Genomic DNA, 21,143 nt, shown 5'->3' with positions numbered 1-21,143 from the left:
ATACGTGCAAGCTGATCCGAACATTCACATTAAAAAAAATAAAAATTATTAAACTTTTTAATTCATATTTTTTTCTAAAAGAAAACAAACATGAAAGGAAATACAAAAAACACTATGAATCTTTCAAGCCTTTTTATTCGCATCCACCTAAACAAGAACTAACAAGACAAAATCTAAACAAACCTCAACAATCCTCGGCCTCCAAAGTCCAAAAAAATCCAAACATAATAGTTACAAGAAACTGAGGTGGTCGTTGAGCAAGTTGGAGAACTTGAAACAGAGTCAGACAACAACCTGTCCGTCCGCTCCATGCTCCTTGCACCACCAACCTCTTCAACCCCTCCTGTGCTATTAGTTTCCATAGCAACATGCATCAAACATCAAGTCAATGTTGTCTTCGAACCCTGTATGATTGAACAAGTCCGGCAGCTCGCAAGAATTTTCGAAAGGAAGATCGAGCATTGTGAGGTTCCATCCTGAATCCATACAAAAGCTCCATGCTTGCTCGTGCTCTTCGATGGTGTCCGTAATAACCATGGGAGATGCGCCATCCAAGCTTGAATCTAGCTGTGTGCATTGAACTTGCAACGACAGGGCTACTTTTTGCTCTTGTTCCTCTTGTTGTTGCGGTGATGTTTGTTCAACTTCTGCCTCTACTTCTATGCCGGGATCAATCGAGTTGTTACCAAGTTGTTGTTGTTGTTGTTGTTCTTGGAGGATTTGGTCTATAGGGATGCCTTTCTCCCTCATCCGTTCTATATAATTGCCTGCATCAAAATTGGTCACAGCATTTGCTCCTCTATATTCTATTGCTGCCATGTCATAAGCTGCCGCTGCCTCTTCTTGCGTATCTTTACAGAAGAATTAACAAACAAGAAGTAGACAAACAAAATCTGATTAGTGAATTATAATTAATCAAGCAATCAGCAAATTAAAGATCATGCAAGAAGAGTATAATTTTATGGAACATAATAAATAAATGGTGGCTGATTGCTTCAAGTAACAAAGCAAGATTGGGAATTCACATGCCTGCCATGTACTTGTCATTTTAACAATAGGATTCAAATCTCACTTCTTGAAACATTAAAAAGTTTGTGCTCTTGATTGTGCCCTAGCTCATTGCTGAGCAAGATCTTGTTGCTTGTAGACAAGCACAGCATCAAGAATCAGCCGTACCTTCAAGTTTTTTAACCAAAAAGACTGTCCATTTCCAAGCGTGCAAGGCCCCACACCACCTTGCCTTTTTCTCTTTTGGAAGATGTTTTGTTGGGATTCCTCTAGGTGATCAATCCTTTGTTTTTGGTGATTTTTTTTCCTGCTAGTGCCACAGGGAATGTTTATTTTAGCCCCTAAAGATTTATCGACATTCCATTTCAACCCATGTAGTTTGAACTTCCCAATTTTAATCATGTAGTTTTGAAAAAGTTCAAGCCCTGGCCTATATCAATCATGCATATCTAGCTACTACCTGACAAAATGCCCACCTTTCCCTTCCTTTTGCCCTCATCTTTTTCATATTTTCTCCCTTCTTTTCCTTCCGAGCTCCTATGCATAAGTCAAGAATATCCCACAAAAAAAAAAATCTTAAATCTCAAAAAAATGAATTCGCAAAGGAGGGCTACTTGACCACACTGGGAATTCTTGGAAACCACATGATTTAAATTGTGTAATTTTAAAGTACAAGGACCAAAGTGGAATGTTGTTGAATCTACAAGGGCAAGAAGATATTTTACCCCAACTCTTACACCCAAAAAGCAATTGCGGTGCAGATCCTCTCTCGCCCATGAGCCAGGTATTCGCTTCCAATGAAATGAGACCGACCGAACAAGTTTTGACTTCAAAGCCACCGTCATCTACCTACCTGCAACCGCTATATATTTCTCCTAGTTAATAAGCAACAGAGGCCGACCATGACGGTGACCACGAGGCCGTGACAAGGGCCGCTCAGGTGGCTAGTTAATGCCTAATTTGTGGTCATAGAAGCCTCACCTTGTAGTAGGGCCGCTAGGGTGGCTAATTAATGTGCAGATATGATTATTTTTTAATTAAAAATATATTAAAATAAAATTTTTTTAATTTATTTTTTATATTAATATATTAAAACAATATGAAAATACTAAAAATAATTAATTTAAAATAAAAAAATAATTTTTTGAAAATTATGCAAGCAAAAAGATAGGGTTTTTGGCAAAACTGACACGTGCCCATTTTTGTCATTGTAAGGGAGTGTCACGTGACCTCCTCATGGTGATCGAATCTGTGGGTATCACATACTGTACTAAATTAGTAATTAGATTGATACGGTAATCTAAAGATCTAATCCTTTTTATGATCTGATATGCTATCTAACCTGGGCCTGATGCATCTGCAGGTGCTATGATCTAAAAAACTGTTCTTGCAATCAAGACATCTAACCTTAAAATTTAATTCCAATATACCCCGACAGCTTTGTTTTTGGAATCTACCCAGCAGTCCTCCTCCTACTCTGCCAGCCTGCTTACTGTGCAATTCAAAAAAGATGTTGTTTCACAGTGTTTTTTAAATTAGTTTTTTTTAAATTAATTTTTTTTATATTAACATGTCAAAATAATTAAAAAACATTAAAAAAATATCGATTTAATATTTTTTAAAATTAAAAAACACCTAAAAATACAAACACAAACGGTATCGAACATCCATTAAAAAAAAATCCATCTTTCTAAAAGTTTCTTCATTATCGCTTGAACTTTAAAGTTGAAAATACTTTTGAAAAGCATACATAAACAGTATCCGTCAAAAAAAAAAAACGTACCCTTCTAAAAGTTTCTTCAGGATAACTGAAACTTGAGTTGAAATAAAAGATTTGTTATCAAAATTGAAGTCAAATTTGCCAACTGGGGAAGATTTTGGAGAAAAGTCGAAGAATTGTATTCTTCCCAGAGCACACACTCACGCTCGACGTTCAAGTAAATAGCAAATTGTTGTAGTCTCGTGCCAGTAAGGTATAGCTTCAATAATTATTGACAATAAGATATATAGGATATGATGAGACGAGAGAGGGAGGGAGGGAGGAGCATACTATAAGTTCCAAGATAGAGATATTTATTCCCTTGAACTCGTCCAATTCTGGCTTCCCATCGACCATTGTGATGATGCCTATCAAGATTCAAGCCAAGCAAGTCAAACTAATCATAACCAGTGCCAAGAATCAAGGGATTAAATTATAATAGTCCAAAAAACCAACTATTGCTGAAGAGAAAGAAATAAAAGACGACAGAGAAGTGGCATTTACCTAGCCACCCCACGGTACTTAGAGACTCCTCTGGAGAATCCACTGCTTTTCCGTCTAAGTGATGCCAAGTACTCTTCCCTGGTCACCCTCTGCATCTCTTCGATCTCCGTTGTGTATGTTCCTATCTGCATCGCCATCAGTTTATGCTTAAAACAGGCTTATTCGATCAACTTCACTGTATAACTTTGCAATCTATCGCATGTACCATCCGACCCGGTTAATCGTATGAGTCAAGATCGAGTTCCAATTCATAATGTGACTGGTTTGAGTGTAACTTAGCAAGTTATCACACGATCTATCCGACCCAGTTCATATGAATCAAGACCGACTCATTAATGTGACTGGTTCGATTCACATGCTCACACGAGATTCATGTAATAATTGGACATGTAACTTGCCATTGAAGTACATGAATGTTGGCGATGGTCAATTCCTGAAAGAAAGAAAGAATGAAAGAAAGTCAAGGAAAGAGTGTGTGCTATACCGGAAAATTCAAGGTTGTCTCTGCCCCCCAGTACTTTAGGGCAGCAAGATCGTAGGTGTGTGCGGCTGCCTCCTCATTATCATAGGCACCTGCATGTTACACACAATTAGGATCCCATGATCTTTATTTTGTGGTTTAAGGAAATAAAATAATAATAATGATTTTTTTTATAAGAAAAAAACCAGATTGAGATCATCAGGAGGAGTGCTTACCCAAATAAACTAAGCAGCCGACAAAGTTGTGGATGTGAGCGTTACAGTGACGGGGATGAGTGTAAAGAATAAAACATGATCAGAAAGTATTAAGAAAATAAGTAAAATTTTATAAGTAATAAACAAAGATTATAGATCTCTTTGGTTTTAGTTGATCTTTAATTAATCAAGCAAAATCCACCTTGTTTTCCCTTCTTGTTTTGAATGTTGTTCCATGAACTCTTATCCCAGAGATGAGCTTCAAACCTTCCTGTCCATCTATGTCTGTTCTTGATCAACCAACAAGAATGTCACACGTGCATATTTGGAAAAACCCCACCAGGAAAAAAGAACCATAATTTGAAAAGATGAGCAAGATTTTGGTACCTGGTGACTCCTCTGTAAATGGAACTTCTTTTGCCAGAGCTAGGACTGTTGGCGGCAGCAGCAGCATTCTTCTGGGATTTCCCCTGATTGCTCTTTTGGTTTTTTCTAATGCGTTTGACTTTTGGCTTCTGAATGCTTTCAGAGGCCACACAATAAGGTGAAGAGGAGGAGGAGGAGGAGGAGCAAGATGAAGACCTCTTCATTTACTTCTTCTTTTAGCAATGTGAAAGCACAAAATGTGATGGAATGCAGGCAAGCAAGACTTGTCAGAAGAGAAATGATGGGTCTATGTTATGTTCGCTTGCTAGGCCTCTCTTGTTTTCCTACCCTGGTTTAGATTTTGGGACTTTGGAAATTGAAAGAAGTGTATTTTGGTGACCAAAAGTGGTTTACCAAAACAAGGAGAGACAACGGGAAAGGAGGAGTGGAAGTGCAAGGCATTAAAATAACGCACAAAGCCGAGACAAGAGAATAGAGGAGAGGAGAGGCCACTTCACTAGAGCATGTTTCTTGGCCTCGTGGGGTTTAACTTTAACCATACATGTGGTTAGAGAGTTTTGAGCTGGGTTAGTTAACCTTGAGTTAATACCCTACACTTGGCTAACTCGTGCAGCCATGCCACCAATAAAGATTTTCCTGCTTCTACTAAGCAATTTAGAGTTAAAGAAGGATATATGTCAGTTATTTTTATTGTATTTTCTGGTTTTTTTGCTGTTGCTGATGGGTTGGCTTTCTGTGTCAGATATTTTGGTGAGTTTGATCTGTGACTCACTTTATAGCAAGGGACGTGTAAGGACATGTCTGCAGAATGTATAGTTATATTTTCGCCCCTAGGCTTTATTCATATTACCACAGACCCAGTGGAAGAAAGATTGCATGGTCCCACACACACCATGGCAGATAGCAATTAGCAGAGCTGCCAGTGGAACAAGCAAAGCTTAGCATTTATTTTTTGGGATGTGGTTGTTACGCGCTTCTAGAATACTTTAACTTTTTTCAGTTCTAAATTATTATAGCATATAACAGTACAGTGAGCTTGACAGGAACAAATATGAATCTGTAAAATTGTACCCAGAGGTGGAGAGATCAGTTCCATGAAGAAAAAATAAACCTTTTTTGTACTTAGAACCATAGGGGTATTGGAAGTCCTTCTGGGCCACCACAACTAATCATCTTTGGCTTGAAGCTTATTGCAGAAAAGGGAAGAAAAATCAACAATGATACAAATATGATTTATAGCAGTATCTTACAACCATTATATGAGCTTACAAACACCTACAAAATGTGTGCTCCACACAAACCTGAGCGAACCCTTTCTATACAACACCCTTGTTTAGGGACCCTAAGTAGAGGTCCAAGGCTCCCAGCCCATTTACATAAATCACATATCTGTAACCCTATTGAAAGTTCACTGTGCAACAAACTGCCTATTTTCTATTCTCAAAGACAATCTTGAATCACTGTATACAAGACATCAAACCAGCACAAATTGCACAAAAAAGTTTTCCACATTCCAGATGGTCAGGATGGATTTGTGGAAATCTAACCGCGTCATTTAGATTACGGCAGCAAAGGGTGAAAAGGAAACTCCCATGCCTCCGTCGCACAGTAGCACACTACCTGACTGGATTCTGTTATTAAGGAACACTGTGTCAAATAAGAAGTTTTGCCTTGAGGCCTGCAAATTATATTCATCCAGATCGAAGTGGTTTGATCTTAAAATCTTTGAATTGATGGCAGGTTTTTCTGTCTCTTTCTCAAAGCTTTTGACATACTTCCTAATATCTTGCTGAAGTTCAATGGAATCATTTGGCTTTTGAGCAAAAGAAAATTGCAACCTCCGACTGTCTGGTGTTTCTGAGCTGTTTAGAGTGACTTCCTCTAGAGCAGGCTCCTGGCAGCTGCCAGTGGTTGACAGCACTGATGCACCGTGGCTATGTGTACCAACCAATTCCTGAAAGCATAAACATAAATTATCATTAGACTAAGATTCTACTTTTGTTTCTCCAACATGATATTGTATGAAGTATATGAACGCTTATATTTTTTCTCCTTCAGCACTTCCAACCTCACTGTCTTGAACTTTCTTTTCTAGAAAAGGGGGGTGGGGGGGCAGGAAGATTCTACTTTTGTTCTTCCACCATAATGTTGCATGAAGTATATGGGTGCTTATATATCTCATTTACCACTTCAGCCTCATTGTCTTACAGTTTTTTTATAGAAGGAAAAATAAAACAGACAAAGCAAAGAACAAGACAGGAAGAACAAACACCTCCATGAAGAAAAGGAAATAAGTTTAAAATGAGATGGCATCAATATCTTTTGAAAATAAATCACTGATTCAGCCAGCTGTATTTCTTCAGAATAAAAATAACAGATAAGAATGTAGAGAGGAAAAAACCTGTTTACTGGTAGCAAAATTGTTGGGATAGCAGTTGGCTGCAGCGTTAGAATTTTCCTGGGGAAAGGATGCACAATCACCAACACCAACTAAGTTGATTGGTGGATCCTCAGGCGATGAGAAGTCAGAGCTATCAAATGTTGACAGCGACACACATTCATCAAAATAAGCCATGGCTTCATCTGTTAAACGTTTTGACACCTTACTTCTTTCAATGCTGGACTGTCATCAGACCAGAAAAAACAAAAAAAAATTACAGTTAAAACACTCAATTATATGGTAATGACATAGAAAGTCCAATGACATTGAAAGTCCACAACTGCTAAGCATGTGGAGGCTGAACCATAATGTGAATGAACAGAACAGTAAAAACATGGCTAAAATCATTATCAAAAACCACCTCTAAGAGTCTAAGCCAAAGATCGTCAGGGGGAGGGAGGGAGAGCAAGAGAGACCATAAACAGATAAGATTGAAACTAATTAGTTTATTTACTTAAAGCATGGATAATTAAGTTCCATAATTTAGAATATCAACCATATGCAGAACATGTAAACTCAGATTCCGAAGGACATTGATTTGACATGTGTGGTATCATCCCTCACTAAACATATTTAACTGTTTTCTCCTTCTGTTCTACATTAATGCTAGACGTGCTTTTTAATGCATCTAGTGAAATATGCTTGAATGAAAGCCAAGCGTGCAAAAAGAAAAAATAAGGATGTACCTTTCTTCCAGCACGGGGTTTCTGCACCTTTGACATCTTCGGATGCGGAAGCACTTCCTTCAGAATTCTACTGAGCTCTAAGCCACGGTGCTCCTCGACTGCAAGGTCTGCTCGAAGCTTCCTTGCCCATTCCTGGGACTGCAAGTTAAAAAGAGATCCAATCGTAAGTGCCTGTTCCAACTAAATTATAGAAGAGAATTGAATAGGCATAAAGCACCACAGACACGACATCATGAAAATTATGGATCTTAACGCCTATTTATCAAAACTAGGAAACAAGAGCAACCCCACCCCCTCCTGTCCTTGTCATTTCTAACATTTGAATCTAGAATCTATCCCAATCCCATCCCTCCTCTTTTGAGCTTTTAAGCGTTCTTCAAGTGGCAGCGGAAGTAGGAAATAGGCATCAGCCATTTTTAAATTTCATCTCAAAATAATTTTCATCAGGCCAAAACATTCACAGATTTTCTTAGAAGAAAACCTTACTCTGCTCAGTAGTACAGTGGCTACAAATCACATGGCAAACACAAGCATCGACTATGCATGTCAAGTTTTCCTTAACTTAATTTGAAACTAGAATCTAACACACACCAGCTCAACTCAAGCAAATGTCAAGGGGTAGCAAGTTTATAATGATTTCCTATGGTCAATCTAACTTCTCAATCACAATCTCAGCTGAAAATGAGCAAAACTTACCTGCTCAAGCTTCTTGGCATATTCTCTTCTGATGTCCAAAACTAATTCAACTGCACTTGGGTTGACTAGATCAGGAGGAATATCATTCACATTGGCCAATGCAATAGCAGTTGTGTTACTCCTCCGGATAGTCTGAGCTCAAAACAAAGTCCAGAGTGAATTATGAACAAGCACAAAACTTGGAAGCAAGCAGTAAAATACGAAGACTGCAATCAAATGTGCAAGAAGTAATTAATATTCTATAACACATTCCCCACCCCAACCCCCCCCCCCAAAAAAAAAAAAAAGAAGGGAACCATAAAATCCAGCAGATGCTCCTGAAATTTAACGTCCTCGCATCAAATATCCAACCGATCAATCCAAAGAGTCAAGGCAACTAACTCATCCAAAGAGTCAAGGCAATATGTCATGTTTTAGGTTGGCAAGTCAGGTAACTGAGGTCTCTTGAAACAAGTGCGTGCCAATACTAGTTGGCTAAACTTATGCCAGGCATTCATAACTAGTAAAGCATTATAATAGACATCAAAAGAATTATTTTTTTTAAAGGGACACTGCATGGAAGCAGCACAACTTAGATCATGTAAGAAAACCTTTATCGCCCATGAACCACAGGAACTTACACTTTCCAAATCATTTTGGATGTCAGCAATGGCACGTCTAACTTCAGATCGAACAGTTTCATATATACGACTAGAGGTGCCGTCTCCCAAATTATCCCCTTGGAATGACTGCAACATGAGGTCATAACCAAAACTATATTAGGATCATGCATCTTATCCATTGATGTTTCAGAACCATTCACGTAAAAAGGCAGCATACAATCTCATTCATTAACCATTTAGAACACCGGCACATAAATAACTCCAAATCACTCATGTCCAAACCAATTAAACATAACACCATTCAGGTCTCACCTGCATTTGTTCAAAAACTGCTTTAATAGTTCTCTCTTCAGCTTCTGAAATTGAGCTTCCCAGACCTTTATCTTCCCAACTCCTAATGGGCAAAGAAGGCTAGAAAAAAAGAACAAATAAAACGGGAAACATCATTTAACTAAACAGCTTCATTCAAATCTTATTATAAATGCCAAAAACATAAAAGCATTTCTTGAGACAATACCAAGTCTGAAGCAGATCCATCTGATTGCATCGGAAAACTTCTCATCTTCTCAAATTTACAATCATAACTCCTCGCTAAATCACTATTTCTCCCAGCATTTGACACACTACTCAAACCGCCACTCCCATTTCTATACTTCGTCAACGAACTCCCTTCTCGTTCAGCATCACTCTGTCAAAAACAACAACTAACAATAAGCAAAACATGCTTTGCTACTCTCGAATTCAATAAATAAACCCTTTCACAACAAATAATTTCAAAATCCTTCGGGATTCTTGAATCGAATCAATAAAAAAAACAGTCTTCCACTGTAAATAACTAACCCTTCTTTGCCATCCATTAATTGAAAATAAAATAAAATAAAGCTTTCATACAAGAAAAATGAAAGCACAACCTCGGAATTCACGAAATGGCCTCTGGAGCCAGGAGGCCGAGACACAGACCTCCCTCTGGAAACAGGACCCCTGGACAAACTCCTACCAATCCCGGAAACGTTTTTTCCAGCATCAGCCTTTCTTGACACAGATCTCCCTCTCCTGCTATCACCATCAACATTTGGCTTTGTGGGTGCACTCTTAGACTCTTCCTTATCAACCACAACTTCACCGACTTCTTTATCAGGTGGAGAAACATTGCTCCAGTAAAGCGGGTTGTCTCTTTTAATCAATAAATTTGTTGACCCTTTAGCTGTTCCTTCAGCTGCTGTTCTTGTTGTTGAAGTATCAACAAGATGGGATCTTGACACTGCACTCACACTTCTTGATCTTCTTGGAGGTACCGTTTTTCTTGGTAAAGCGTGCTGCTTTGTTGAAGTTTCTTTATCTGATGTTGCTGTACTTGTTGTTGTTGCTCTTCTTGACGTGGATTTAAAGGCTGCCACTGCCATTCTTTCTTGATTCTTTGACAATTGCTATGGATTTAAAATATGAATAAATTATTGAATTGGGCAACAAAGTTCTTTACTTTTCAATGTCAGATTGAAACAAATGAGAAGGAAACTGTTCTGTGTTGGTGTTTTTTTTTTGAAGGTTTGGTTTGGTGGGTGGTGATGATGATGATGTCGTTGATGTGGAACTTATGTAAGACAAAGTTTCTGTGTGGGATATTCGCAGAGAGAGACAGGTTGTTCGGTTTGGTCGTGTTATCCGGGCGTTTGGTACAATGTTGGATTTTGGAGGCACGGTACTGTCCTAGAATTATTTATTTTTACTTTAAAAAATATTTTTAGTATTTTTATAGGTGTTTTTTTTTTATATAGTTGTTTTTTTATTACAATGATGTGCAAGTATTAATTTATACTTTATAAGTTCTTGCAAATTTCTGGTTGTGAAAAATATTAATTTTTCTTTCAGCAACAAATTAGTGGAGTACCTCACTGAATTTTAAGGGACATCGATTATGAGTTAAGGGTCTAAACATAATGACCAAAAACCGAGCTAAGTTAATCCTATAAATGGGTCATTGGCTACTTAAACTTCTGTAATGTTGGATTTGCTAGCTAATCCTGTATGTAACCTTTGTTACTATTCGCTGCCAAATTCATTATCTTTCATTCTCGTTTGTCTCTTTCTCTCCAGAGGAGTTGTTTTGATGCGGTTGGAGCATGCTGGCAAAATTCAGTCAGCTTCCTTGATCTCAGCTGCGGATCCTGAGTCAGAGGAATCGACACCCATGCCTGAACTACGTGAGGCATCACTATAACAGATTCTATTGGAAGGGGTGACAAATCGGTCAACGGAAGATCCAAATTCGAATTGGTTCCAGGTCCTGGGGATCACTTGTATATGTCATATGTAACTGTAAGTGGTTAATGTTCTCATGCTATCAGGAAAACTTAGTTTGGCCTCGTGATGTTTAGTGTTTAGTATTACAGTACAAAAGGTTACGTAGGTTAAACAGTGCTGGGAGCGCGCGTGTTAGCAGCCATTACTTACGTTCTGGCTTCCCGATCAAAACCCCTCTTAAGATCATAGCAATTTTTGGGGCTCCCTCAATGTGCAGCCTTATGATGCAATTATCATATCAACAAACTGCTTAGATTATTAATTTGCTCCATGTTGATAGCAGTGGAAACCATTGTTATCAAACTGGCTTGTCAGGGCATTGACTCGACGATTTGTCAACTCACGTCTTGGCTTGAGTCGGTTTAACTTTGAACCGTTCAGAGAGATAATTTAATCAAATTTGAATGACTTAGCGGGTGAATCTGCAACTCATTAAAAGTACTCATCAGACTTGGGTTTATATGTTGGATCTTGTTACCCTAAATTTTGGATTGTCTCGGGCTTTTGTTTGGCCTATAACAAAACACGACTAAAACTTCTTACCAGTAGAATTTATGACGATGATGCGAACTCGCTTAAAATTATATGGAATAATTTGGAGAAAATGACTCATGAGTTGTGTCAAAGATCACATTTCTCAAATGTGCTGAAGCATATGCGCGCACAAACTTTAGCTTCAAGGAGATACTCTTCTTTTTGTTTTTATGCCAAACTATTTTTCATTCCCTAATTTCAACATTGTTCCAAGATGTACAAAGGTCTAAAGCATCAGCTTTTATTTTTGCCTATCAAGCTCTTAATTAAAGAAAAAAAATCTAAATTTAAGGGTTATTGGATGAGGGCTAAATTGAGAATATCTTGAAACATCAGGATGGAAAATTCAGATTTTAAAAAGAAGGAGCCTTATGTAAAACATTGCTAAAATTCATAGGAGCATAAATATAATGTGCTACCCTTTTTTTGGTATAAGAAATTGAATAAAAATAGCATATATATATATATATATAGAGAGAGAGAGAGAGAGAGAGAGAGAGAGAGACTACAAATTGATGGACAAGAAAAACCAAGAGCTCATGGAAGATTTCGAAAAGAAGGCATCATTAACAGATACAGAGGCAATGGAGACTGAAGCAGCCGCCAGCAGCAGCAAATCCTCCAACACCCTTCTTTTGCTCCGCAGATTCCTTGAAATCCAGCAAAGGAGAGCCCAAGCTTATGCCAAGCTGAAACAGTACTTTCTCTCCTTCCCTCGCCTTTCTTTTTTTTTCTCCCCTCCGAAAATCACTTCATTTGAGCTTTTGATATTATTAGTGAATGTAAAGCTGGAAAAGACTATTTGGGGCAGCTATGTTTATGGATTTTATTTGATAAGTTTGGTCTTTATTGGGTTTTAATTGGCTTATATCGATGAATTCAGGAGCGAAAAAAGATGGAATTTTTAGAGGTAACCCGGCTGTGATTTTAGGTCTTTCTTCCTTAGAAAAGTTGTTTCTTTTGGGTTCTTGATTGGTTTCAGTTAAAGGGTCGAGATTGAGGAACAAAATGATTGAATTTTTAGAGTGATCTTTAGGAACCCTGTTGTGATTTTGGGTTAACTTCTTTAACTGGTAAGAAAGTTGTGTTATTTTCAAAAAAATGACGGTTTCAGATAAGGAATTAAAACTGGGGAACAGGAAAACTGAGTTTTGATGATCGTTATGGAACCCCAATCTGATTTTAGGTCAATCCTCCTTGTATGGTTGTTTTCCTTTATATTTCTCAAATTCAACTAGTTTCTTAAGTATATATTTGATCAAAATCTACTCCGTATGTTCTTTCGCAGCTAGACTGTGTCACAATTTGGTATATTTAATGCCTTAATCATGTCCACCTCTTATCTTTTCTTTTTTTTTTCCCTTTCTCTATTTCTGCTTATGCCGTGTAGAGTCAGTATCATTATTTTAAGTTTCCAGTTGTCCCATCCGTTATATTTGTCAGTTTCAGTCCTTGTTTCTCACTGAAAAGTTTGATCCTTCTTGCTTGTTCAACCAATCCTTCATGGGATAATGCAACTTGCTTACAGTTTCCTGGGAGTCCATATGGCTTCATTTGTGCCTAAGGACCTCTTCATGGATCTGGTATCTGGATTACATCATAGAGGCCTGATTTGTCTTTTTGGGAAATGAGTGAACAAGCTCTTGGAAATTGGACACAAGTTTCCCATCTGTCTTTTGATCTGAAAGTTTATTACAGAATAAGCTATGGTCTGCATTATTTATGACTAAATTATTTATGGGGGATTCTGATGCTTGTTTTCCAGGGGGTTTTCTGAATATATGGTCTCAGGAGGGGAATTAGCTTACCAGCAGCTTTGCAGCAAGATCACAGAAGAGTTCAATGACTGCTCCAAACAAGTACACCCACGATCCTACTCGTAGTATTTCTTTCTTTTCCTTTCCTTTTCACTCTCTCCCCTTTTTTGTTTTTTCCTGGAACTCTGTATTAATTGATTTTTCCTATTCTACTCGAGTGCAGGTAATTGAAATGGAGTCCCTATTTCTAAACCCTGACCATGACCGAGTTGATCTGGCTCACCTTCTCAGAGACATCCAAACACAAGAAAAGCAGAAGTTGCATCTGGTACGTGCTCGTGCAAACCTGTGATTTCTTTCATTGGTGTCCCTTTGGGAACTTTGGGTAGAAACCTGCAATTATGTCTTCTTTTCTTATTGATTTTGATCTATGTCTAAGTCAGTGGTTCTGTCAGTTGCTGAGTCAATAGTATTCAATCTTGTGTTGGGTAGATTCTATTTCTTTGTTTTCTTCCATAATACACATTTATGCCACTAATATTTTTGTCAACACTCAAATGGGTCCTCTTAAAGACATGGAAGTTCCATTCATCAATTACCTGCTTCATGTTTGGTAGCATTTACATTGTTTCCTTTGCTTTCTCTTAAAGACAGCAACCATTCAGCTGTTAAAGAAGGCTGGTCGGCCATCAGAACGTCTTGTGAACCATGAAAACTGCAGATTTTCAAGACCAATGGAGCATGAGTGTGTGCACCTTCATGAAATAACTGAAGCTTCCGGAACTGAAGAGGCAGAAGCAGATGCTGAGTACGATAATGCTCTCAAGGAAGCAATCAGAGGTGTACAGGATTCTGTAACCACCATAAATGAACACCTGGAAGAAATCAAATATGAGATTGCAGCCCTTGAAGCCCAGTGACGCAACATTTTTACTGATCCAAGACTGCATGGCAAAAAAATTCACTAGAGGTGGTAAGAGTCTGCGGTAGTGAAAAAGGTGGCAAGAATCCATAATGCAGATTGCACAATGTCCATGCTTATCGAGTTAATGCTGTATTGTTTGGGTCAATGAATTGCAGATAAGATGCTCTCCTTTTTGTTTTCTGCTTTTCTCACGTATAGCAATCATAACTTTTTCAATTAAACACGCTGGTTCTATGTGAAACTGCTTCTTCCTTATTAGAATCTTCAATACCTAACTGGCATAAAACAATAATATTGAAACTGGTATGCTCCATATTATCAACCAGTCAGAAGACAATGAAACCTGACAAATAGAACGACAAAGGCCTAAAGCTGAGCCTAGAGCAGCGTCCCTGCTTGATGGGTTATGAGTTAAGTATCTCCAAGTGTAGTATGGGGCAAAGAGGGAAGATTTCATTAGACTATGCTTGGCAAATGGGTTGATTATGTAGCTTCCTGGAAATTTACAAGGAATTCTATATGGTAATTTATAAGGGTTGTTTTGTGTCTTTACAAGGAATTTACAAGGAATTCTATATGGTAATTTCCTGCTAGAGACTATTTGTTATTGTGATAGTAGTTGTTTTTCATAGTGTTTTTTGTTTGGATGTTGTATTTTTTAGTGTTTTTGTTTGGAAATGTATTGGAATAATATTTATTTTTAATATCAACACATTAAAATGATCAAAAAACATCAAAATAAAATTAGCTTGAAACAAAAAAAATATAACAATTTATTTCTTTTCAAAAACACATTTAAAATGAAAAAATAAAGAGGCTCTTGAGACCCTTTCTGGCCTTGATTCAATAACAGTATAAGCAGTCTCCAGCAGAAATAGCTAACCGGTTGGTCTGAGTGCGCATTTGTGGAAACCAATCAATGAAAAAGCTTGCACTAATAGTCTCTGCCCCGAAATTCCATGGAGACTGCTTGAAACTGTAACTATAGGTATTAAACCTTACCGGTCACTATGATCGTAACATGCAGTTGCAAACAATGTAGCTTATATTCGTGACATTAGCAATATATAGGATCAGAATTCTCAGTTCTCTTCTTAGTATTACAGCCACCTGCAATGCTATTGTGCAATGTCCAAATGAAAACCTTAATCTTGCCATGGACGTTCATGGGACTTGCTTCCATACCAGGTTAGCAAAGCTGTTGCCGCCATCATCTTCACCGATTCTCCCTGAACCTTCTCGTTTCATGAGATCCACCACCTCATAATCTTTACGAACCTAACTTGTTTTCCAAAACTGCATGCATCTACTCGTTCACATATGAACCTTACTAAATAGAGATGACAATGGGCGGGTTACAGTTCTCCCATACCCCACCATATTGATCAGGTTTGAGGTGGAGGGAAATAGTTTTTCCCCATCGGGGTTTCGAGTGGGTCTAGGGATTCCCCATTAATATAATTTCTTGCATTTAAAATTACTATTTGATTGCTAATATCCAATGAAAAAGTTAGTATATATACACATAAATGTTGTTCATAGTTAAATATAAGTTATCAATGTAAATCTAACAAAAAATATTATTTTAAAAGTTCAATTATTTAAAAAATATAAGAGAAAAAAATAAAAAAAATTACATGAGAATATATAATCAGGCATGGGTTTTCCACAAGATGGGAGCATATACCCCGTCCCCGTCGAGGAAAAAATGCCCTCCATACCCACCACCTCTTTCGGGTCGGATTTAATCAAATACCTATAAAGGGGGATAATTTTGCCATCCCCAACCCTAATTGCAAATTATATGCTCTAGCCAGAGGGAAATATTTGTGGATTCCTTAGGCAGATTGCTCTGATAATAGTTCACATGCAGGAGAAAATGGTTTTTAACATATGATGGTTTTCAATTTGGAATCAATATTTTACAAATCAAGGTGTTTAGAGCATGATTTTAAAATTCAATCGGGACAAGGTCTGCATCACTAGTTAGAGAGTCAACTTTAATGATTTTTTTCTAAAAAATTATCAAAATGATGTTATTTTGACCAGCTTAGTCAATTTCTTTCTTATTTTTTCTTTAATTTATTCAAGTCTAGATTCCAAGTTAATTTATTAGGATAGATCGAGTTTTATAACTAGCTTTCAAGAGTTTCAACATCAAAGATAAACAGAAAAAAGGAGAGTAATTCTACGAGTTATTCCATGTGAGTTTTTAATACTTGTGATAAAAAGGGGGTGCATTGCCACTGCCAGCACTCGAATAACTCCTAGTTCCAAGTTACCACCAATGTTGATTAATGCACTACTCTTTTTAATGGCAAAGTGAGTAACTTAAAATTTTAATGTTCATATTAGGTTTTTGAAAAATGTAGCTCTCTTTCCATAGGCTACTGGACAGTTGAGTTAATTTTGCATCGAAATAGAAGTGAAGCAGTTGAGTTTATACAGCTAGAAAGTATATAGTTCTTTTAACGACAAATGCTCTAATTGCCTGCTTATCTCTTACTTGCATTGTAGAAATTATCTTACAGCCTAGTCCACCATGAGTCTATATTCATCAATTGAGGGGCCTTGCAATAATTTTAGGATTGATCCCACAAAAAAATGGGTGGGGTTAAATGGGCTCTAGGATTAATGATTTTGGTGTTGTCGGTGCTGCAAGCTAGCTGCTAGCTCTAGTGCTGACCGCAAGCAACTTTGTGAATGTTAAGTGGCCGCTATGAAGTCTTCCCCTTTTAACCCTGAGGGCTGAGAGAGTTCAGCAACTCCCCAAACTTTGCCAACTCCAAGTCACCATTCCTAGCGGCCTTAAAGTCGATTGTCGCAAGTGTTCTTTGAGAAAAATATAGATTTAGGGCAATCTTATGCAATTTCTTCTGGGATTTGATTCTTTGGTTGTTTTTGTTATGTGCAGGATTTGATTAAACAGTGAAGAAATTGTTTGAGACGGTGATATATATTATAAGGAAATAAAGTTGAAGGGGTTGGGCATAGCTAAAAAATGCACTAAGAAAAATATATGCTTGTCTATTTAAACATGAATCTGATGTAATAAAAATTTGAAGAATTAATATGATGTTTTATTGGGTGAATTCAGAAATGTTCTATACCAACGCACATTTGTCCAGAATGGTGCCAATGCATGTCCACGCTATAATTCAAGTACAATGACCATGCTGACAAACTTTAATGCAAAACTGGATAGTTAATAAGAGAGTGAACATAGTTTACAAATCCTTAAGGAGTGGTTTGAGGGGTGGTGGAATTACAATGCTTGACACATTTAACAGAAGGTGCAATGTTAGTCAACAATTTCTCCCTCTTCAACCCTATCAACTTCGTCAACAATATCACATTTTCCCCTGACAAAACAATTCCCCAGCTCGACTTGAGCATCATGTTCGATGTTGTCATCTCTATCACCGAAATTTTCAGCTATTGTGTTGTTCCTGTCTTCAGAAACTTCCTCCCCGACAAGTGAGGATTTTTTCTCTACAATCTCATCCTCATAACCATCTTCTTTGACCACTACTGAAGGAAATTTCAAAGGTTTCTCTGGCCAATCCTTGAAGAAAGAGTTCGCCACCATGAACCTAAAAACCTGCAACAATTGGCGCTTATCTCTCTTCATATCTGTGCTCAGAAGCTTCTCCAACAGTGTTGGCTTCCTTTCTTCATTTGCTGATCCAACCTGCTTGGCTGGCCGACCTTTTTTGTTAAATCTTCCTCTTTTATCATGCTTGTTCCAGAATTTCCCTTTCTTAGTCAAGGACCTTCTGTTATCTTCCCTTCCATGCTCTTGTTTCTCTGAATCTAACAGATTCCGTGGTGGTATTTCTGCAACCTCAACTCCTAGTTTCTCTGAATTTAACACCTGTGGTGGTGGTATCTCTGCAACTTCAACTCCTAACTTCTCTGAATCTAACAGATAGTCTGGCGGTATTTCTGCGACTTCAACTCCTAGCTCAGCCTGCTTTGCCAAAATCTCCTTGAGTTGCTGCATCAAACACGTCCAACAAATTACCAAAAGTTGAAGCATATTGCAGCTTAAGAATTTTCACTAGTTCCTTTCCTTGATATAAATTTCCATCACCTTAAGAAAAACCAACCAATCCTTTCATAATGCACCCTTTCTTACTCTCTTTCAACCCGTTATAAAATGATCTTTCTATTGATGAATTATGTAAAAGGCTGTAATTTCAAACAAGGAAGATATCTATGCTGTGGAATAAAATGTTCATTAGCATATATATTTTGCCAGAAAAATGTGACCATCCATTTAAGAACATATATACAAACAAGGTCTTGTCTAGTGGCCCTAGTATATGTGCCAAATATACAATACAATAGATTGGGGGGGGGGTGTTGGGGGTTTACCTTGCGACGAAAGTTGGCCTCTCTATCAATGACCTCCATCTGCTTCTGCCAGGTGTCAAGTTCATGATCAGCTCAATTATTTGAGTTAATAATTAAATGCAGCATAATAGTACAGAACAGGATTCAACCTTCTCGATGTTGGTTTTTGTTGGGTAGTGTTTCCTACGTGATTCACGCCATTGTTTGATTTCTTGTTCCGTGTAAAAAAAAGTTCTGCTAGGTTTACTGATGCACAAAGTTAAACCAGCAAACAAACAAAATGCAGAAATTAGTAGTGTGAAAGTGGATGGAAGAAAGAGGCAATGGCAGTTTACCTGCCTGCCCTCGCATTTACATTCTTAAAGTAACTTGAATAATAATACGAGGTCACCCTAATATGACACTTTCTCAAATTGGTAAGTAACAATAGATCAAGCAAACATTACCTTTTCTCTTCTGTAGCTTGGTCTGTAAGATCAGTGCGACCAAATTTTGCTACCCTCTCATTGCCGTTCCCTGACGCATTTTTAGAGAACAAGGTTTAAACCACCTATCTCCCTCAAGACATACAAAGAGGAGGTGAGCTTGTAGTAAGGTCTAAGATTACAAACCTTTTCTTCCATGTTCATTAGAAAACTCAAGCTTTCTCTTTCCATTATCCATGCAATTGAAATCAGATTTCTGGTGTCTGCAGAAATTGAATTTCAGATGATTACAAGACAGTTCCATATAGTAGTGGAAGTTAGAAACCAAAAGTTTCAATACACACCCTGATTGTGATCGCCCTCTATTTCGATTATTTTTGAAGTTTTTTCCAGAAGACTTTTCCCATTTGGATTTTGGAGTACTACTCTGACCATTTCTGGCAGTATTACCCTACAACAAGGACAAAACACTTGAATTCATCAATATTTGTAGGAAAGCCATCAATTGGGAATGCACACAGACATTTTGGAGAGGTAACAAAAAAAAATGAAGAGAAAAGCATCGACAAAACTACATAAAGATTTGGAACAAATTTCATATACAAAAAGCCAAACAACTAAATTGCAAGTGAGTAAACCTCACTAAAAAATTCGTGAAGCAACTGGAAAAACGTGCCAGCTACCATGAACGATAGCATACTGAAGCATGGAAAGTGCATAAAACAAACCATGACCACTGGATTGCATAAATGATATGAACTCAGAAAAAAATCGTCCAAGTTAAATACGGTTACCTGCCACCTATTGTACGTAGAGGGCTGCGAGTTCCAACTTTGCTGAGAAGCAGATGAGTTCCCTTGCCCTTGCTGAGTTGCAATAGGCAATGGCTTTGCTCCATTTGCAGCCATTGCAGGCATTGGAACTTTCTCACTTTGCTGTAATGCAGGCGAGTTCCCTTCCACTTGCTGATTTGCAACATTTGGTCCATTTGCACCCCCTGTGGACATCAAAAAGTTCTGACCTTGCTGTGACGCAGACAATTTCCCTTGGCCTTGCTGATCTGCAACATGCAATAGCTTCGATCCATATGCACTAGTTGTCGGCATTACATAGTTGGGCGGGTTTGGATTCACTCGTTGCTCAGCTCCAAACGGTGGATTTACAAAAAAGTTCTGACTTCGAGCACCTACCACTTGGTGATTGCTTGAAGGGACATTAAAGGAACCAACTTGAGAATTTATTGGCATTTGCAAAGGCATAACAGGGTTCATCATATTCTGCATTGGATTTTGTAACAAACCCATATTTTGATTGAGTTGTTGTGGCAAATTGGAGAAACTAGGCCCAAACAGCTCTCCTTGCAATTGGTTTACTTGATCCATTAACATCTTTAAAGCATTCAACTTGTTGACTTGATTTTGTAACTGAAGGATAGCCAGATCATTAGGTCCACTCAATATACCAGGTTGTTGAGCGATCAAAGGTGGCATATTAGCCATGGCTTGTCCATTGCTTAAAAGGGTGTTTGAATTATTGAAAGGAATTGGAATCTGAGGATTGACTAAACCCAGTTGCGGTTGCATTGGCATTGAATTTGCTAAAGATGGGTTTGTTGAAAAAACCTGATAAATTCAACAAACAAAAGAAAAAAAAAACAAAACAGCTCTAAATTAGAACAAAGAAAAAACCCTTTAACATACAAAATTATCAGACAGAGAGAGGGCTATAGTACCTGTTGATTAAGAGGAGCAGCGTTGCCCTTTTGCTTGTGATGCTTAGGACGACGGGAATTGAAGAAAGGTTTCATCTTTTGAGCATCAAGACTGCTACTTTACAAGTTGCAGAGATTTTTACTCAATTTAGAAAGCAAGAAGAGAGGGTGTTAGGGTTTAAGCTTTAACAGGAGGAAGGCGGGTTTATCTTTCTAGAGTTTGTACTTTTTGTAGGCTAGCCAGAAGCCACTAACCTCCTAGCACTAGCGTTTTTTTTCTCTTTTTTACTCTGCTAAAAATAAAAGGATAACTACATGCTCGTCCTCATATGTACAGTTACTAAGCAATAATTCCTCAATCTTTAAACTGTAGCTAT

General features: G+C 37.8%; 4 protein-coding genes across 5 annotated transcripts; 1 reads left to right on the top strand and 3 right to left on the bottom strand.

Moving 5' to 3' along the window:
• Positions 1 to 101: 101 nt before the first annotated feature.
• LOC133704148 (ethylene-responsive transcription factor WRI1-like) lies at positions 102 to 5,060 on the bottom strand. Its single transcript, XM_062128907.1, has 7 exons — positions 4,334 to 5,060; positions 4,149 to 4,231; positions 3,968 to 3,976; positions 3,756 to 3,844; positions 3,272 to 3,396; positions 3,059 to 3,135; positions 102 to 851 (listed from the first exon to the last, which is right to left on the bottom strand). Exons 1-7 carry the CDS (start codon positions 4,534 to 4,536, stop codon positions 352 to 354), a joined length of 1,086 nt encoding a protein of 361 aa, XP_061984891.1. The 5' UTR covers positions 4,537 to 5,060; the 3' UTR covers positions 102 to 351.
• A 484-nt stretch (positions 5,061 to 5,544) lies between these two features.
• On the bottom strand, positions 5,545 to 10,430 carry LOC133704701 (uncharacterized). Its single transcript, XM_062129625.1, has 8 exons — positions 9,669 to 10,430; positions 9,275 to 9,445; positions 9,070 to 9,168; positions 8,776 to 8,883; positions 8,156 to 8,287; positions 7,460 to 7,597; positions 6,735 to 6,956; positions 5,545 to 6,287 (listed from the first exon to the last, which is right to left on the bottom strand). The coding sequence occupies exons 1-8, from the start codon at positions 10,158 to 10,160 to the stop codon at positions 5,889 to 5,891; spliced, it is 1,761 nt and encodes a 586-aa protein (XP_061985609.1). The 5' UTR covers positions 10,161 to 10,430; the 3' UTR covers positions 5,545 to 5,888.
• A 1,601-nt stretch (positions 10,431 to 12,031) lies between these two features.
• LOC133704147 (uncharacterized) lies at positions 12,032 to 14,515 on the top strand. The gene is made up of 4 exons (XM_062128906.1): positions 12,032 to 12,289; positions 13,358 to 13,451; positions 13,573 to 13,677; positions 14,000 to 14,515. The coding sequence occupies exons 1-4, from the start codon at positions 12,108 to 12,110 to the stop codon at positions 14,267 to 14,269; spliced, it is 651 nt and encodes a 216-aa protein (XP_061984890.1). The 5' UTR covers positions 12,032 to 12,107; the 3' UTR covers positions 14,270 to 14,515.
• Positions 14,516 to 17,459: 2,944 nt separating this feature from the next.
• LOC133705926 (uncharacterized) lies at positions 17,460 to 21,035 on the bottom strand. 2 transcript variants are annotated; one of them, XM_062131376.1, is made up of 8 exons: positions 20,788 to 21,035; positions 19,850 to 20,677; positions 19,400 to 19,506; positions 19,242 to 19,318; positions 19,077 to 19,146; positions 18,780 to 18,876; positions 18,652 to 18,690; positions 17,460 to 18,271 (listed from the first exon to the last, which is right to left on the bottom strand). In XM_062131376.1, the coding sequence occupies exons 1-8, from the start codon at positions 20,860 to 20,862 to the stop codon at positions 17,576 to 17,578; spliced, it is 1,989 nt and encodes a 662-aa protein (XP_061987360.1). In that variant the 5' UTR covers positions 20,863 to 21,035; the 3' UTR covers positions 17,460 to 17,575. The 2 variants fall into 2 exon arrangements, with proteins under 2 accessions (XP_061987360.1, XP_061987359.1); XM_062131375.1 differs by having other exon boundaries at positions 18,652 to 18,696; positions 20,788 to 21,034.
• Positions 21,036 to 21,143: the final 108 nt, after the last annotated feature.

This window comes from Populus nigra, chromosome 10 (genome assembly GCF_951802175.1).
Source record: "Populus nigra chromosome 10, ddPopNigr1.1, whole genome shotgun sequence".
NCBI lineage: Eukaryota > Viridiplantae > Streptophyta > Magnoliopsida > Malpighiales > Salicaceae > Populus > Populus nigra.
This window is presented reverse-complemented; position numbering and strand designations above follow the sequence as displayed.

What these genes read in the sequence shown, in the direction of transcription:
- LOC133704148 (XM_062128907.1), bottom strand. Translation starts at nt 4,536, where the DNA reads ATGAAGAGGTCTTCATCTTGCTCCTCCTCCTCCTCCTCCTCTTCACCT. An exon ending in ATTTACAGAGGAGTCACCAG is followed by an intron (nt 4,232 to 4,333) that starts GTACCAAAATCT and finishes GATCAAGAACAG; the next exon opens with ACATAGATGGACAGGAAGGT. An exon ending in AAGTACCGTGGGGTGGCTAG is followed by an intron (nt 3,136 to 3,271) that starts GTAAATGCCACT and finishes GAATCTTGATAG; the next exon opens with GCATCATCACAATGGTCGAT.
- LOC133704701 (XM_062129625.1), bottom strand. Translation starts at nt 10,160, where the DNA reads ATGGCAGTGGCAGCCTTTAAATCCACGTCAAGAAGAGCAACAACAACA. An exon ending in TCCAAAATGATTTGGAAAGT is followed by an intron (nt 8,288 to 8,775) that starts GTAAGTTCCTGT and finishes TTTTGAGCTCAG; the next exon opens with ACTATCCGGAGGAGTAACAC. An exon ending in ATTTTGCTACCAGTAAACAG is followed by an intron (nt 6,288 to 6,734) that starts GTTTTTTCCTCT and finishes TTATGCTTTCAG; the next exon opens with GAATTGGTTGGTACACATAG.
- LOC133704147 (XM_062128906.1), top strand. Translation starts at nt 12,108, where the DNA reads ATGGACAAGAAAAACCAAGAGCTCATGGAAGATTTCGAAAAGAAGGCA. An exon ending in TCAATGACTGCTCCAAACAA is followed by an intron (nt 13,452 to 13,572) that starts GTACACCCACGA and finishes ACTCGAGTGCAG; the next exon opens with GTAATTGAAATGGAGTCCCT. An exon ending in AAAAGCAGAAGTTGCATCTG is followed by an intron (nt 13,678 to 13,999) that starts GTACGTGCTCGT and finishes TTTCTCTTAAAG; the next exon opens with ACAGCAACCATTCAGCTGTT.
- LOC133705926 (XM_062131375.1), bottom strand. Translation starts at nt 20,862, where the DNA reads ATGAAACCTTTCTTCAATTCCCGTCGTCCTAAGCATCACAAGCAAAAG. An exon ending in CTACGTACAATAGGTGGCAG is followed by an intron (nt 19,507 to 19,849) that starts GTAACCGTATTT and finishes TCCTTGTTGTAG; the next exon opens with GGTAATACTGCCAGAAATGG. An exon ending in TAATGAACATGGAAGAAAAG is followed by an intron (nt 19,147 to 19,241) that starts GTTTGTAATCTT and finishes AAAATGCGTCAG; the next exon opens with GGAACGGCAATGAGAGGGTA.